The sequence below is a fragment of the Eublepharis macularius genome, chromosome 7 (assembly GCF_028583425.1).
Source record: "Eublepharis macularius isolate TG4126 chromosome 7, MPM_Emac_v1.0, whole genome shotgun sequence".
Lineage (NCBI taxonomy): Eukaryota > Metazoa > Chordata > Lepidosauria > Squamata > Eublepharidae > Eublepharis > Eublepharis macularius.
Window position 1 is genome coordinate 10,420,958 of NC_072796.1, and position 15,453 is coordinate 10,436,410.

The window sequence follows — 15,453 nt, forward strand, 5'->3', positions numbered from 1 at the left end:
GTCCTTGCGGGACAGAGGGCGAGCCGGCCGGGGAGGGGGGACGGGGTCTCCCCACCGCCCCTTTCGTTTCTTCAGAGGTGCCTGCTTTATCCTGCCTTTGTGGGATTAACCGCAACAACAACGGGATTCTCACATTTATTTCCTTACATGGAAAAGTCAGTCTGTAAAGGAGTGGGAAAAAATTGCCCGATCTGTTGTCTTGACTGAGCTCTCCTCCTCCCCCTCCTCCTCCCCCTCATCTCTATTTTCCACAGTCCACCTGATGTTGGGGCTGGAACTTTTGGCCCCACTGAATCTCAGCGTCAGGGAGACATCGCGCCGTGATGATAACGCCCGAATCAGTAGCACTTCCTTTGGTTTTTACGCAAAGTGGAATAAAATCAACCAGGCTGCTGCGGGCTGAAGGGGAGAGGCGACGAATGACTGGGATGTATATTTTCCGATATGATTACAGCCGGATCTAACATTCGGCTAATGTTAACATTTACCGGCAAGTCTTAAGACTCAGGCTGGCCAGCTGAGCCGTAAGCGCCCAGTCCAAGCAAAAGGGCAAACGTCAACTCGTTTCTATCATTCGCTGGCAAAGGACAGGCGAGGGTGTACATGTCAAAAATAGGGTGGGCTCTTGGCATTGCGCTGTCTGGCGAAAGGAGAAAACTTCCACCGCAGTCCATATTCACAGCCAAAAGCTCGCTCACTCGTGCCTGAGTTATTACCGGCTCCTAATAAAAGGTGTTCTACTACTGTTGGTTTGGAGAATTCATCACCACATCTCTCTCTCACACGCACGCGCCCCCCCCACCTTTCTGTACATTTGAGGAACTTACGACTTAAGGAGAAATACAGATCTGTCTTTGAGAACGGCGGGTCGGGTGTTGCCAACACATTCCTTGACCCACTTCCCCTGATTGGGCTGTCATTTCACAAGGATGTGTGCCTGGCTGTATTTCGGTGTGGGGCCCAAGATGCCACTGCGTGGATTTGGTTAGTGCTTTTTCCTGCCTCAACTCACCCAATAAAACCGAACAGCTTGACTGGTTCGACCAGCTTTTCGGAATGGTCGGCCAGTTCGGAGCCAGCTAATTTGACTCTGTGTCAGATGCACCCAGTCTCTGGCTCCTCCCTCTGTTGCTTTCAACATGTTTAATCGAAACTAAAGAGAGCACCTAAATGCTATCTGGGTTTGATCAATACTCCCGGGAGATCTTCTGGGATCTCTGTGGGTGCCACTTTCAACTCCAGGGGGGAAGCAGGGTAGGTTTTTAGAATGGCATATAAAGCCACTACCAGTACACCAAGGGGCATGTTCCTGAAATGAAAGTTCCATGAAATTTGCGTCCATGAAGAAAAGTAGATGGGTAGTAGCCGTGATGTAAGACTAATGCACTGAGGAAACTACCAGGAGTAGAATTTGGCTAAATACTAGTTCATGTGTGTATGGCACAGACTACGATATAAACCGAGGATCTCCATATGAGAAGGTCAGGGAGATTAACCCACGTTCAGCAGCAGGTTGTTTTGTGGTGTACACGTGTGTTTGGCCAGCCCTAAGGCCGAACAATCCGCTGCTGATATTTTAGATTTCATCTCTGAGGAAGTTAGAAGAACACCAGTTTCGGCGACAGTGAAACTGGTATCCAGAGCCTAAAGGTATTTTTACTTCGATTTCAATGCAGTGAAGAAGAAAAAAACCCAGCATCTAATTCTGAATAAACATCTGTCTTTGACACTGAAAGGTTGCGGCAGAAACCGGGGGAAGCAAATGTTCCGTGCACACTTGTTCCGTGCAAGTCTACTCAGAATCCTACCCAAGGCTACTGCATGGGCCTTGTTCCTAGGGAAGTGTTCTTAGGGTCGCACTGTAAAAGTTGTGGAATTTGCGCCCATTTAAACTCGCAGTCCTATGGTCATTTCCTTGAAAGGTGCTAGTCTCTGAAGGGCTCTCAATTTCACCTTCCCTCTCACTTTAAGGCCCTGCCAACTCCCTCCCCTTCCAAGGAGTGTCGCATCGCCCTCTGCATAATATCGGTCTAGCTGGACCCTGCCAGGTGTGGAAGAGACGCGTTAATTTCATGCGCCCAGCTCACGGCAGGCCTCCGAGGGATATCGGTGCTCCTCTTCTCAAGGGATTTTTAATTCCCTATTTGGGTTGCAGCCTCAAACCTCCTGCAAGAGAAGAGAAGATCAGGGCAGGACCTAGACAGGCCACTCCCTTAAATAAAATAAAATCAATAAAATTGATTTTACTCCCTTTTAAGGCACACGCTTCCCAAGGACTCCAGAGGGGTGTTAGTCTGTCGCAGCAAACAGAAAGCAAAGTCTTGGGGCACCTTGGAGATGGTCCAGTCCAGCCTAATCTTTCCTCGCCGGAGGCCGGAGACTACGGCCTCTGACGCCATGAGCTGATCTCCTCACTAGGCAGAGATTGGATAGGGGATTTTGCGGGGCCAGGAAACGCCAGAAGCCTGATTTCATCCAGAGAAAAATGCAAATCTAATCAGGAAAAATTCGCTAAGCTAGTTAACATCCGCCAGGAGACGGAGAGTCCCAGACGCTGTTAAAATGATCTGGAGACTTGCTTTCGCTTTGCGCCCTAATGATTCTAGCGCAACCCGATCCTATACATATTTAATCGAAAACAGGCATACGCCCCGGTTCAGTGGTGCTTTCTTCTTCTTCTTCTTCTTCTTCTTCTTCTTCTTCTTCTTCTTCAATAATGATAATAATATTAATGATGATGATGATACCTCTCCGTTTATATACTGCCTTTCACAACAACTTAACACCCACTCAGAGCGTTTACAAAGTATGTCATTATTATCCCGGCAACAACAATCACCCTGTGAGGTGGGTGGGGCTAGAGAGCTCTGAGAGAGCTGTGACTGACCCAAGGTCACCCAGCTGGCTCCAATTGGAGGAGTGGGGGATCAAACCCGGCTCTCCAGATTAGAATCCTGCCGCTCCTAACCACTACACCAAACTGGCTCTTCCAGTTAGATTTGCACAGGACCGAACACTCAAATCGCTGCCTCAGAGGGCCCACAGAACCAATTTCGGATTCTTTGGCTTGGACCCAGGGAGATGAAACCTGCTTTTCCTGTCCCTGCTGCCAAGCCCATCCTATGCTGGCCAGCGGCTCTCTGCGTGTCCCCCCTGCCCCTCCACTCCATTGGTGCCTGAAATAGACCCTTTCCGGAGTTACGCTCTTCCTGGAGCCCTTCTCCGTTCCTGGCGCAAGAAAACACGCACAGACACCGCGTTCTTTCTAGTCCCAGAAACTCTAAGGGGGGGGGGTCAGAAGAGGGTAGGAGCTGCGGCTGAGTGGAAGAGCACTGGCTTGGCAAGCAGAAGGTTGCCGGTTCAATTCCCGCATCTCCAGTGAAAAGGACAGGGCAGTAGGAGACTTGAAAGTCCTTTATCTGAGACCCTGGAGAGCCGCTGCCAGTCCAAGCAGACGAGACTGACCTTCATGGGCTGATTCAGTAAAAGACAGCTTCGCGCTCGTTTATGTGCGGGAGCTTAAAAAAAAAGCCGCATTTCCCAGCGGCAGACCCGTGTTGGAATCGCGCTCCAGTCAGAGCCAGTCCAATCCAAACCAAAGATGTTATCTGGGGTTAGGATTCGAATCAAGAAGGTCAGCAAAACCTGGTTGGGAGTAGTTTTCCAATTGTCTGCACAGATATTTGGAAGTAGATTTACTGCATTTACTGCATTCTGCTTTGGAGCATTCAGACAGGGCACGATCCACCCGTCCTCCCCCGCCCCCGCACTCAAGCTTCCCAGAGAATTTCACCCTGTCCCCTTATACAAAATACTAACAACATATTTTAAATTTTTAAAGGATCTTGTTTCAAATCTGAGATCCGGAGGAGTTAGCCGTATTAGTCTGTAGTAGCAAAATAGTAAAGAGTCCAGTAGCATCTTTAAGACTAACCAACTTTATTGTAGCATAAGCTTTCGAGAACCACAGCTCTCTTCGTCAAATGCATCGAAAGCTTATGCTACAATGAAGTTGCTTAAAGGTGCTACTGGACTCTTTACTATTTTGTTTCAAGTCTGAAGTTCTGCCTCGAATTGAATGGGTGGTTTTGGTTCAGCTCTTTCTACTACGAACTCCCCCCCCCCCGCTGTATGCGGTTGCTACTGACCTACCTTACAAGGTTGTTGTAAGGATTACAGGGAGAATTTACTTTGGATACTTTAAAATGTACTACATAAGGGCAGGAGGTTAGGGGAGCGATCCGCCCAAGAGCAAGCAGCGCTTTTAAAGTCCTTTGGACTTCCTGGAAAAGGCTCTCCCATTTACATTAATTAATTAATTAATTAATTAAATTAATTAAGTCTCTTCCCTTAAGCGGATCGTGACCCCAGGAGAAATCATTTCAGTGGTTGTTAAAAAAGAATGTGTGTGTGTGGGGGGGGGGGCTGATAGCATCGGTACTAACTTGTTAACCGAGGCTTAGTCACTCAAGAGAAGGCACAGAGCCTGGGGGTGCATAAGGAATCGCCGTACTGCACCCATACATAGGCAAATTCCATCCACCCGTGGTAGCCCTCTCCACTGTAATCCACGAGGGTTTTATGCAGCAGGGGAAATTTTAAGACCACCCCTCTGTTCGATGAGATTTACTCCCAAGAAAGCGTACACTTAACTAAAGACTTGCTGCCCCATCTAAGGCACCTTTACTCGGAAACAGAATTAATGCGCATAAACTGCAACGATTACTTGAGAGTAAAGCCTATTGGATTCCCGCTAAACCCCAATATCTGACCTATGTTTGGGTATGAAGGAGTCGATTGAATTCAGTAGAATTTATTTCCCACTAAAGAAGATGCCTAAGACTTGCTTCGGAGTAAAGGCGCACGGAATTAGGATCTAGGCTTCGAACCAGGGAAGGAGAGACCGAAGGGCTTTGCTATGCACTAAAGCTTCGCCCCCTCTGCGATGCCTTCTGTATATAGGCCAAGCTAAAACGCCCGTTTCCCGTCAAAGATTGTATTTGATAAAATAGTCCGTCTCAAGTACAGTAAGCACAAAGGCAACAAGGGATATTTGGAATGGACACGAACCTTTCCAAATCCCTTTGCATGATATATTTCACCAGAGGGAAAAATGAAGATTTTTTTAAAAAGTTAAAAGGGATGGAGGAGAGATCTCCAATAGTATTTTAATATAGGTTTGTGAGAATTTGGCTGGTCCTTACCAGATTACACATTTATAAGCCATAAATAAAACGTACAGAAACGATAAATTAATGCGATCCGAGTTGTTTACTCTCTCGGTAACATCAAACCTTCCTGGGTTCAATTACAAACTAAAAGTCCTTTCTTCTTCTTCTTCTTCTTCTTTTCGTTTTGTATTCACAACGCTACGAGTCTTTTGATCATCCGTTTTAAACTCTAACATCGGTTTACACACACTTATATTCGTGTCGCTTTCACACCTCAAAATAGATATATTTAAACTCCCAGCAACAAACAAATAAAGGAACAAACGTACAAGGAATCGCCTAAAAAAAAAGCTCCAAAGGAAATAAAATTAGACCTGTGTCTGCGGGGGGAAAACTGGAAATGGGAAACTTGCTATTCCTCAGTCCTTTTCCTTTTCTTCCTGACGTCGGAGAGAAAGGGACAGAAGAAAAGAAGCCAAACTGACAGACAGCGACGTCTATTAAATATGACAGCGACCTCTCTTCGGGGGATTATCGCCCTCGCTGAGGACCCGGCGGTCAGCCGCTGGGTCTGAGGGCTTCCCCGTAGTAAGTCTATTAAAAAAAAATCATTACTTTAAAAACCAGGCTCGAGTATCGTGAAGGAGCAAAGGGGCCTCTCCTCTGTTCTGCCGGATTCTCACGTCGGATGGGAGAGCGACTCGACTTCGCGGGGGGGGGGGGGGCGGAAAGTCGCTTGGGGCACAAGGACAGTCCTTGGCGGAATGGACGGGGCCTCTTCGGGCGGTCCTGATCTCCCCTTTCCCTTTGGCCCCCACGGGAGAGGCGGGGCAGGCCCGTTAGGAGGAGTTCATGATGGGCCGCGAGTAAACTCCCTGGTAATAGGAGGGGTCTCCGGCCAAGGGGGAGGCCTCCAGGGCGCTTTTGTTCGTGACCGAGCCCATGGCCAGGCTGCCGGGTACCGGAGAGCCGTAGCCGCCAGTGTAGTGCATCACCTGCTCGTAGGCCTTGAGGTCCATTTTGTGGTGGGGGTGGGGCTGGTGGGGGTGGTGGGGGTGGGGCGGGTGGGGGTGGTGGGGGTGGTGCTGGGGCTGCTGCTCGGGGGAGGACATCAGGTTGGTGATGGAGAAGGGGTGGTTGAAGGCGTAGTGGTGCTCAGCCTTGAGGTGCGCCTCGTGGGCCAGTCCAGCGTGGTGGTGCTGCGCCAGGAGGTGCTGCTGCTGCTGCTGCTGCTGCTGGGCTGGCGACGGGGCGGGCTCCGGGGGGCCCTTCAGGTCGGCCAGGGCGCGCTTGTGCTCCTGGCAGGGCGAGGCGCTGGAGTGGGGCGACTCGGGGCCGCAGTCGCGCTCCGGGGGCGGCTGGGGCGGCTGCTGCTGCGGCGCCTTCTTGCCTTGACCCGACGGGGCGCCCGAGGCGGCGGGCGAAGCGCCCTGCAGCGGCGGCTGCTGCTTGGCGCCGGGCGGTTTGTCGCACTTGAAGCGCTTCTGGCGGCGCAGGTAACAGCCGTTCTCGAACATGTTGCCCGAGTCCGGGTGCAGCGTCCAGAAGGAGCCCTTGCCGGGCTTGTCGGGCGAGCGCGGCACCTTGAGGAAGCAGTCGTTGAAGGAGAGCGAGTGGCGGATGGAGTTCTGCCAGCGCTGCTGGTTCTGCCGGTAGAAGGGAAAGAGGTCCATGATCCACTGGTAGATCTCGCTCAGCGTCAGCATCTTGTTGGGCGACTGCTGGATGGCCATGGTGATGAGCGAGATGTAGGAGTAGGGCGGCTTGGCGTGCGTGTAGCTCCGGCGGTAGCTCTTGGCGTCCCGCGAGCGGCCCAGCCCGGCCGCCTGGCCGTAGGCGCCGCCGCCGCCGCCCCCGACGGGGCTCAAGGCCGAGTAGGCGCCCAACGCGCCGCCCATGGAGCCGGCCTGGCCGCCCAGCGGGCTCAGGCTGGGGCTCAGGTGGGCCGCCATGCCGGCCATGGCTCCCGCGCCCGGGGAGAGGCTCATGCCCGCCGGGCCAGCCGCGTAGGACATGCCCATGGAGCCGCCGCTTGCCACCGTCGTCATGTTGCCCGCTGCGCCCATGCCAGCCATGCCCATGTAGCTGTTCATACCCAGGCCCGCGTTCATGGACGAGTAGCCCTGCAGAGGCGACAAGAGGAAGGAGGCCGGCGGTTAGTCGGATCACCCTCCCGCGCCCGCCGCCCTCTCCCTAGCGACGGCCCCGCCAGCGCCGGGGCCGGGCGATGCAGCCCCGGAAAGCAACGGGCAGGTTCTGTGCAGCCCCGAGCCAGGCTGGCTCGGAAGCCGCTCCGGATGAAAGCCAGGGGGCTTGGGGAGCACAGAGCCCGCCGGAATCTAGGCCCTTTGAAGTCAAGCGAAGAGCCAGGCGCCAGCTCCGGCCCCGGGGCCAGCTGCGCTTATGTGGGCATAAGTCCAATTGAAATCGGGCAAGAGGAAATGCCTAAGATCATCGGCCCAACCAAAGGGCTTTGAAACCATTGGATCGGGCCCGCGGCCCGCGACTGGGAGGAAAGCTCCGGGGATGCAAACCAGGCTTCGAAACCCATAGAAGGGATCGAGACCGCTGACTTCCAAACCAAAAATCCAAAGAGCAGCTAAGTGGGCCGGCGATCGCTCTCAGGTCTTAAAACGAATCCAGTGGAAGGAAATCGCTTTGGTTTCAACGGGCTTTTCCCAAGTAAAGCATCTCGTCTTCTGGGGGGCGCAGAGCCCAGGATGGGGACTTAAAAACCCTTTAATACTCGCTGGCCGCGGGTCCCGATCCTGGCACTGACATCCCAACCCGAAATGGATCTCGCCGCAACTGCCAAGCATTCCTCTCTTGGACTGACTCAGGCAAACCCGTTTCCCCGAAAGGTTCGCTTGCCAATCCGAAGCGAGTCCCCTTTGATTTGCTTCCCAAAAAACTTTGCTAACCCTCCAGCAGCCTGATCAGAAACCAAACCCTAAACCATAAACCGGTTCAGCGAGAAAACGCTCGGGGATCTGTTTTGTTTTGCCTTTCCGTTCGGGAGAATTCGACCTCGGCCCGAATTTCCCAGCTCCAGTCCTCAGGAGTTGCCCAGGCTGCGCGCAAAACCCGCCTGCCCAACAAGTGTGCGAAAGATCGCGGTTGGCAACCCCCACCCCAGTCCTACATAGAACCCAAACCAGAGGAAATCGGTTGGGGTTGATTGGCCCTGAATGCGTTGAGCGCTAAAACCGGTTCAAAACCAGGGACACGCTGACTGCAGTGGAAGAGCCGACCCGAGATGCAACCTGGACGGAGGGGAAAGGTGTGTGTTGGGGGAGGGGGTCGGAGTTCCAAAGACGGCTCTGGGACACACACATCAGAAGCCTAGGAAAGCTCCTCTTAAGTAAAGGAGTCTCGCTGGGGTTGGAGATTCGCTCCCCCCTCTCTAAACCTTCTGGATGCGAGCACTAACTGTTTCCCCTTGTCCCCTGGCTTCTTATAACCCCCCAACGCCCTTCCTCTTTCCCCCCACCCCCAACCTCTCCCTGCCAAACACAACTTTGTTAGGATAGCGCGGCTAGGCATGGCGAAAGGATTTGGAGGCTTCGCAAGTCAATATTTGATCACAAAGTTAATATTATCTCAAGGCTAACACAGTGTTGTATAAAAAGAGGGAGAGGGAGACGAGAGAGAGAGTCCTATTTTTTAGCAGAAGGTGGAGGCTTGGGGATTGGGTGGGGGACCCACACACAAACAGAGAAAGACACACGCGCGCAAGCAAACAGATTCCAATTGCCATTTACCTCCGGCTCGCCGTAGTAGTTGGTCCACTCCGTGTGCTCGTGTCCTTCCATTTTCACGACTCCCAGCATACTGGAAGCGGAGTGCATGGCAGTTTAAAATTTAACAGCCACAACAAGCGACGGCAGAGGGAGAGAGAGCAACCCAAAAAAGGGGGGGGGGAGGAAAGGAAAGGAAAACACCCCCCTCGGCAGCCCTCCCTTTCGCCTCCCTCTCTCCTTCCCTCCTTCTTTCCCTCCCTCTTATGTGTGTGTAGGGCGGGGGGAGGGGGGACCGGTCTGCTTGGGGTTTGTTCCTCCTCGCGATCGCTCCTGCTCCTGCTTGGGTGGGTTTGGCAGAGGAGAGTCGCCTGGAGGCGAAGGGAAGGCAGAGGAAGGAGGGAGGGAGAGGAGGGAGGGAGGGAGGAGGAAGCAAAGTGGTGCAGTGACGTGGGCGCCGGACTGCTGGAGGCCGCCAGCCGCCGGGCTGGCCTCCAATCCCCGGGTCCCAGGCAGGTGATTTGAATAAGCAACTCCAAGGCGGCGCTGCGCTCAGTCTTGCGCGCCGTTTTGCGCCGTTTCGGACAGGGGTTCCGTTCCCTCCAGTCCCCGTCGAAGAGTCCCTCTCGCCCCGAATCCCACAGTTCCTAGCCTATGAATGCCCATGGGACTGCCCCCTCCACCAACGTTTTCTCCCAAGGTGCAGCGAAACCTTCCAAGAGAGCCGGAAAAGAGCAGGTCTCCGATAGCATTGCGACTTCTCCACGCTGCGCAGTCGTTTGGACGTCTTGTGTGTGTGTGTCCGGGGCTGGGGTGTGTGATTCTTTGGAGATCTGAGCCCAGTGGCACTTTAGAGACCATCAAGATGCTCAGAGCCAGACAGAGAGGCCTTTCGAGGTCTCCTAGCCGTACCTCTCCAGCCACTGGAGTGCGAAGCGCGTTTTATCTTTCCCTCATTTTTCCACAGGAGAGCAAAGCTTGGGTCAGATGCGCCTCTTCTGTCCGCTTCTTTGGAAGTCAACCCCACCGAAATCACTAGGATTTGCGTCCCAGCAAATAAGTCTAGGAGGGCGCAGAGGGCCTCAGGTGCTTAGCTTAGGCTAGATGGTGTTATGGGACAGACTGGATGGGAAGATAGGTATCGGGGCGAACCTCCCTTTCCAGAATCGAGCGATGCAGAGGCTGGATTGAGGAGCGTTTCAGAAGCACCGAAGGGCCAATACTAATCCTTGGACATTGACAGGAATATAACAATCCCTGTTCTATTTGCACACTATTTGCTTGGGCGATGTGGGGGGGGGGGGTTAGAGGGGGTGGCAATTAAACTTCTCACTTCACTAACGATTTCAGGAGATTTTTAAAAAAGGATCGTGGTATCCAGGGCTATTAGCCACAACAATTTAGTAGAGCCTTGATGTGCAGCCGCAGTCTACCTTAGTCTCCCGACTGCTGAAGGGAATAAAATGGCCACCTTTCCAAATGGTTTGCAGGCTCCCAGAAGCATCTGTTGAGAACTAAACCAAGGAGCTGAACAGCGGGCTCTTGAAGGGGCTCATTCGGCCAAACAGGTGGGGGGGGGGAGCAAAGCCGAGTTTTTTGGCACCAGGCTCTGTCCCAAGCCAGGCAGGTTTTTCCTACACGCAGCCGCGCGGTGACCTGCAACGTTTCGTAACTAAAACAAACAGCCTGGAAAGTCACCCAGCCAGGCCGGCAACAAACGTTCAAGGCAAAGCCGCTGAAGGATTGCTGGCAGGGCTTCCTCTCAACCACCTGGAGGGCACCCAAGCCGCGTCTGCAGCGCGGGCACAGCAAGCCAGGGCAGCGAGAAGGGAAGGCGAAGGGCAGAAGGGGCAGGAACCGCCCAGGGAGCTGGGGTGTGCCAGGGCAGAGCTGGGGAGGTGGGTGCCTGCCAGGCCTGAGAGATGGGGAGGGAGTTGCGGAGCCCATCCTATCCTGTTTACTCAGAAGTAAGTCCACCGAGTTAGGTGAGAAGCGCCATTAAGCGCCGTCAGTTCCTGTGGGACTTCCGAAGGGCCCAACCAGACTTCAGAAATGCACTTCAAAAATTCTCTGGGGCTCCGGACACGCATCTCCCGCGGCACGTCTGGATGGGCGTGGATCCTCCCCTTGAATGCCAACAGGATCTAAACGTGCTTCCAGATTTTATTTGTCCCATTAATTTTCAGAGGCTTGTGCTGAAAACTAGCCCACTGTGTTCAGTGATAACTCTTTGTATGTATGTATGTATGTATGTATGTATGTATGTATGTATGTATGTATGTATGTATGTATGTATGTATGTATGTATGTGCAATCCGCCTTTCTCACTGAGACTCAAGGCGGATTATGCAGTGTGAGATTAGAACAGTCAATATCAAGGACATTTCCATAAACAAAGCCACGGGGTAAATAAACACGAGTTTACAAAGACAGAGCATTAGCAAGGATCCGATACAGAGTTGCAGAAATGCTGAAACTTGAAAATGCTTGGCCCGTGGGGCGCTATCCAGCCAAAGTAAATCAAGCTTGATATCTGTGAGGGAGAGAGGAGAAGTGCAGGCGCCTTTACTTGGTGTCTGGTCTCCATGTTGGATTAGGACCTGAGAGATCCTAGTTCAAAGCCCAGCTTGCCATGAAACTGACTCAGACCCTCTCTCTTGCAGCCGAATCTACATGCCAGGGTTGTTGTGAGAATAAATGGAGGAGGGGCGAAGCGTGTAGGCCGCCCTTAACTCCTCAGAAGGAAACGAAAGCGAAGTAGAACGAATCAACTCTGATTAGATTGTGTCCACGCTGGGTATTGAAGGGAAGGCCCCGGTTCGAGGAGGCCTGACATACAAACAGGTCGGCTGTCTGCTGGGATCTCTGACCCCAGAGCTAGGAGGGGGAACCACCTCTTTCTGCACATGCTCTGAGGCATGGAAAACGGATTCTGGGCCCAATCCAGATCCAGATTCATTCTGGAAAAGCACCGGAGGAGCGGCTGGGTCAGCTTGCTTCGGCCAAACAAAAGGAGAATCTTGCGGCACCTTAAAAAACCGACGGGTGGGGGCCTAAAACCATCGTGCGCCCCTTTTCTGACCACTTTCTGGAGAGACTTGGTGGATTCTAGGAAGTGGGCTGTTCAGCACCATCTTCCGGATACAACAAGACTCTTCGTTGTTCGAGATGAAGTGCTAGCTAAGCAGCAGGGGCCGAGCCGGCCTGAACGCCGCTGCCATCTGTCCAAGAGAAAGACTCTGGCTGCGCATTCAGCTTTGCGCAACTGTCACTGTCTCTGAACTGTGCAGGAATTCTCCGCAAGGTTCCTGGGCTTTTCAATGTCCGAAGGACTTTGCCCCCCTTCTGCACCCTGCAAAGCATGTCGGTATCATTATCCTTATGTTGCTGGTAGGGACAGGCTGGGGTGCCCTCCAGGGTTTGGCATTTGAGATTTCATGGCTTGGCCTCGTCTGCAATCAATGAGTCACTACATATTATGAGCTATCAAGTCGCTCCTGACTTATGGAGACCCCGCAGGTTAATGGCTCTGACCTGCCAGAACCAAAGGTCCTGTTAATTTCACCTCTCTACAGAGCCCGCAAAGATCGCTCCTCAGAGGGTTTGTTAATTTCCTCTTGCATCCTTGAAGGGGAGGTGAAATTGAGAGAGCCTTGGGGGATGCAAAGAGGAAATTAACAAACCCTCTGAGGAGCGATCTTTGCCGGCTCTGTAGAGAGGTGAATTTTTTAAACTGCTTTTTAAACTACTCTTCCTGGTTAGCATTGTCTCTTCCTTCATTTGAGTGTAAGAGGTCTTGTGTACAGATACAGGCAAGTCTGATCTTGTCAAACTTTGGAAGCTAAGCAGGGTTGGCCTGGGTTAGTAATCCGATGGGAGACTGCAGAAGAAAACCAGGGATGCAGAGGCAGGCAATGGCCAACCGCCTCTGTGAGTCTCTTGCCATGAAAACCAGGCCAGGGATTGCCATGAGTCAGCTATGACTTGAGGACACTCTCCACTTTGCAGAGGCAGACAATGGCAAACCACCTCTGTTAGCGTCTTGCCTTAAAAACCGCATAGGGTGGCCATGTCAGCTATGACTTGGCGGCACTCTCCACCACCATGCACTGAATGACCTCCAGAGCCTCCTCTGGAGGTCAAGACAGCCTTACCCTAGTCTTGCAAACTGAAGGATGCGGCTTCCTTTATTGTGTCAAGCCATCTCATGTCGGGTCTTCCTCTTTTCCTATTGCCTTCCACTTTCCCCAGCAGGATTGTCTTTTCCAGTGACTCTTGGATGGGGCATCAATTAGGCTTTCTCAGCGGAAGGGATCCGGAGCTACCGAAACGGCATGCTCTGCAGGTAGCTGATGCCGCTTGCTTAACTTGTTTGTCAATTCCCTCGAAGACAGGAATGGCTGGAGAACCGCAGTCCAGGCGCAGTTCTCCACGACTGCGTGTGTATGGGGAGGGGCCCCTGTGTTTTAGCCTCCTATTTCTGTTTGAAGAACACGAAGCCGTGCCTCCTTATCTCGAGGTTTGTGGTGCTCCTGGCTGTAATAGCCAGGCGCCATCTGCTTCCCACCCTTCTCTTTCCCCAGCCCTCTCTAACTGGGGAGCTGTTTCGATGGAGCTGGCAAAACTCAGAAGAAATCCGGTGACTTAGTTTGCTGGGCTGCTTCTGCCCATGCCATGAGCTCATCCTCCCACGGCAGACAATTTACTTAAGGCTCTGGGAAGGAGGGGACCCTCCCCCCATCCAGGGGTCTTGGAAGTGTCAGTTCCAACCCCTGCCATGAAATTCACTCTGCCTCACTTGCCCCCCCAGGGTTGTTGTGAGGGTTAAATTAGGGGAGGGGGAAGTCTTGCGTGCCACACTGGGCACCTCGGAGGAAGAGTGGGGTAAAACTCCACAAAATAAAGGCCTAAAGAAATGGGCCGCTGCCAGCTCTGTGCACCTGGATCGGCAGGGAAAAGGGCGATCCTCTGGAGGGGAAGCGCCTAGGTCTCTGCCATTGTTCAGGCACAGCCAGGGGCCATTCAAGGCAAGCCAGCCTCACGGCGATCAGCCAGGTGCCTTCCCCTCTCCCCAGCAAGGCCAGCTAGCGTTGGAAAGGAGGCTTTTGCGGCAGGAATCAATGCACTCCCAGCCTCCCAAGGTTTTCTACCTGCCATCCAGCAGAGGGCTTGACCTGAGCTTTAATCCTAGGAACAGTTTCTTGAGAGTAAGCCTTATTGGACAAAATTGGAGTCATTTCTGAAAAGACCTGCCTAGGATTGTTCTGTTGTATTTATTTGTTTGCTTCATTTATACCCTGCCTTTCTCCCCAATAAGCACCCAAAGCAGGTTCTGTCCTCCCCCTGCCTTCCTTTTTATCCTCACAATAACCCTGACAGGTAGGTTAGGCTGAGAGCAAACGTGACTGGCCCAAGCTCACCCAGTGAGCTTCCATGGCAGAGTGGAGATATGAACCTGGGTCTTCCAGAGTCTACCACCCTGGCTCTAAAGCCATAAACACCCACGAATAGGTGTAGGCTGCAAAGTTCAGGGCTGGTTCAGGTTACTTTGTTTTCCCAGCAAAGTACACCCACCCCATCCTGCATCACGGCCCCTGCCACTGCAGTAGGATTGCCACTAGGTCTGGAGAAAAATGTCCTGGACAGCTGAAGCTTCGGCGGCATGGCTGTCAATCACCTCACCTGGTAACATCCCTTTAAGCATCTGTTCAAGAGACGGGACATTTCCCCCCACCTTTCTCCCCAAAGTAGCTGCTAACATAGTTCAGTGGGAGGAATGAAGAAAAATCAATTTACCACCATCAAGACTAGTATCATGCGTCACAAGTACCAAACAAGAACTAGACCTCTATGTAAAGCCTGAGTCTATTCAATGGGGCAGTGAAATGTTCATGAGACTTCAAAATACTAACGGTTCAGTAGGCCCAGCACCCCAGGAATTCTACCCCACCATGAGATGGAAATGGCCCCCCCCCCCCTGGTCTGAAGAACATCTAACAGCTAGTCACCTGCCCCATGGGTTTTAGTTGTTGAGGAACTGTGCAATATGAATGTCGCTGAGTTTTATGAGCTGGAATTGTTTTATCTCTTTTGCTACCTTGTTTTTATACTCTGATGTGATCCACTCTGAGCCTGCGTGCAGGGAGAGTGGAATATAAATGATATAAATAAATAAGCCTCCTTCCACTGGGAGCTAATTCCCCCATCTCCATAAAATACCTGTTGTAAAAATTTGGACTGGGGATGGAGGGGAGAAAGCTCCAATGTGTTTCTTTTACCCCCTGTGAGGTCTGTGCAAGTTAGCAATTCCTATTGCTAAGTGTTTTTAAAAGGATAGATGGGATATGTAGAGCTATTGGGGGCATGTGAGGGCAATACCCCCTTAACTGAGGTGGAGTTATGCCTTAAGCGCTTTTCCTTGGGGAGATATAAGGGGAAACATGCAAGCTGTTCTTTCACTTGGTTGTAAGGTTGCCAACTGCCTAAAGAAAAATGGCCTGTCTCTTGAACAGAGGCTTAATGGGGTGTTATTTGCCTCTCTATCT

The 15,453-nt window shown here is 52.3% G+C and overlaps 1 protein-coding gene across 1 annotated transcript; it reads right to left on the reverse strand.

The window, feature by feature from the left end:
- Window positions 1-5,187: 5,187 nt before the first annotated feature.
- FOXA2 (forkhead box A2) lies at window positions 5,188-9,019 on the reverse strand. The gene is made up of 2 exons (XM_054985622.1): window positions 8,933-9,019; window positions 5,188-7,294 (listed from the first exon to the last, which is right to left on the reverse strand). The coding sequence occupies exons 1-2, from the start codon at window positions 9,017-9,019 to the stop codon at window positions 6,011-6,013; spliced, it is 1,371 nt and encodes a 456-aa protein (XP_054841597.1). The 3' UTR covers window positions 5,188-6,010.
- Window positions 9,020-15,453: the final 6,434 nt, after the last annotated feature.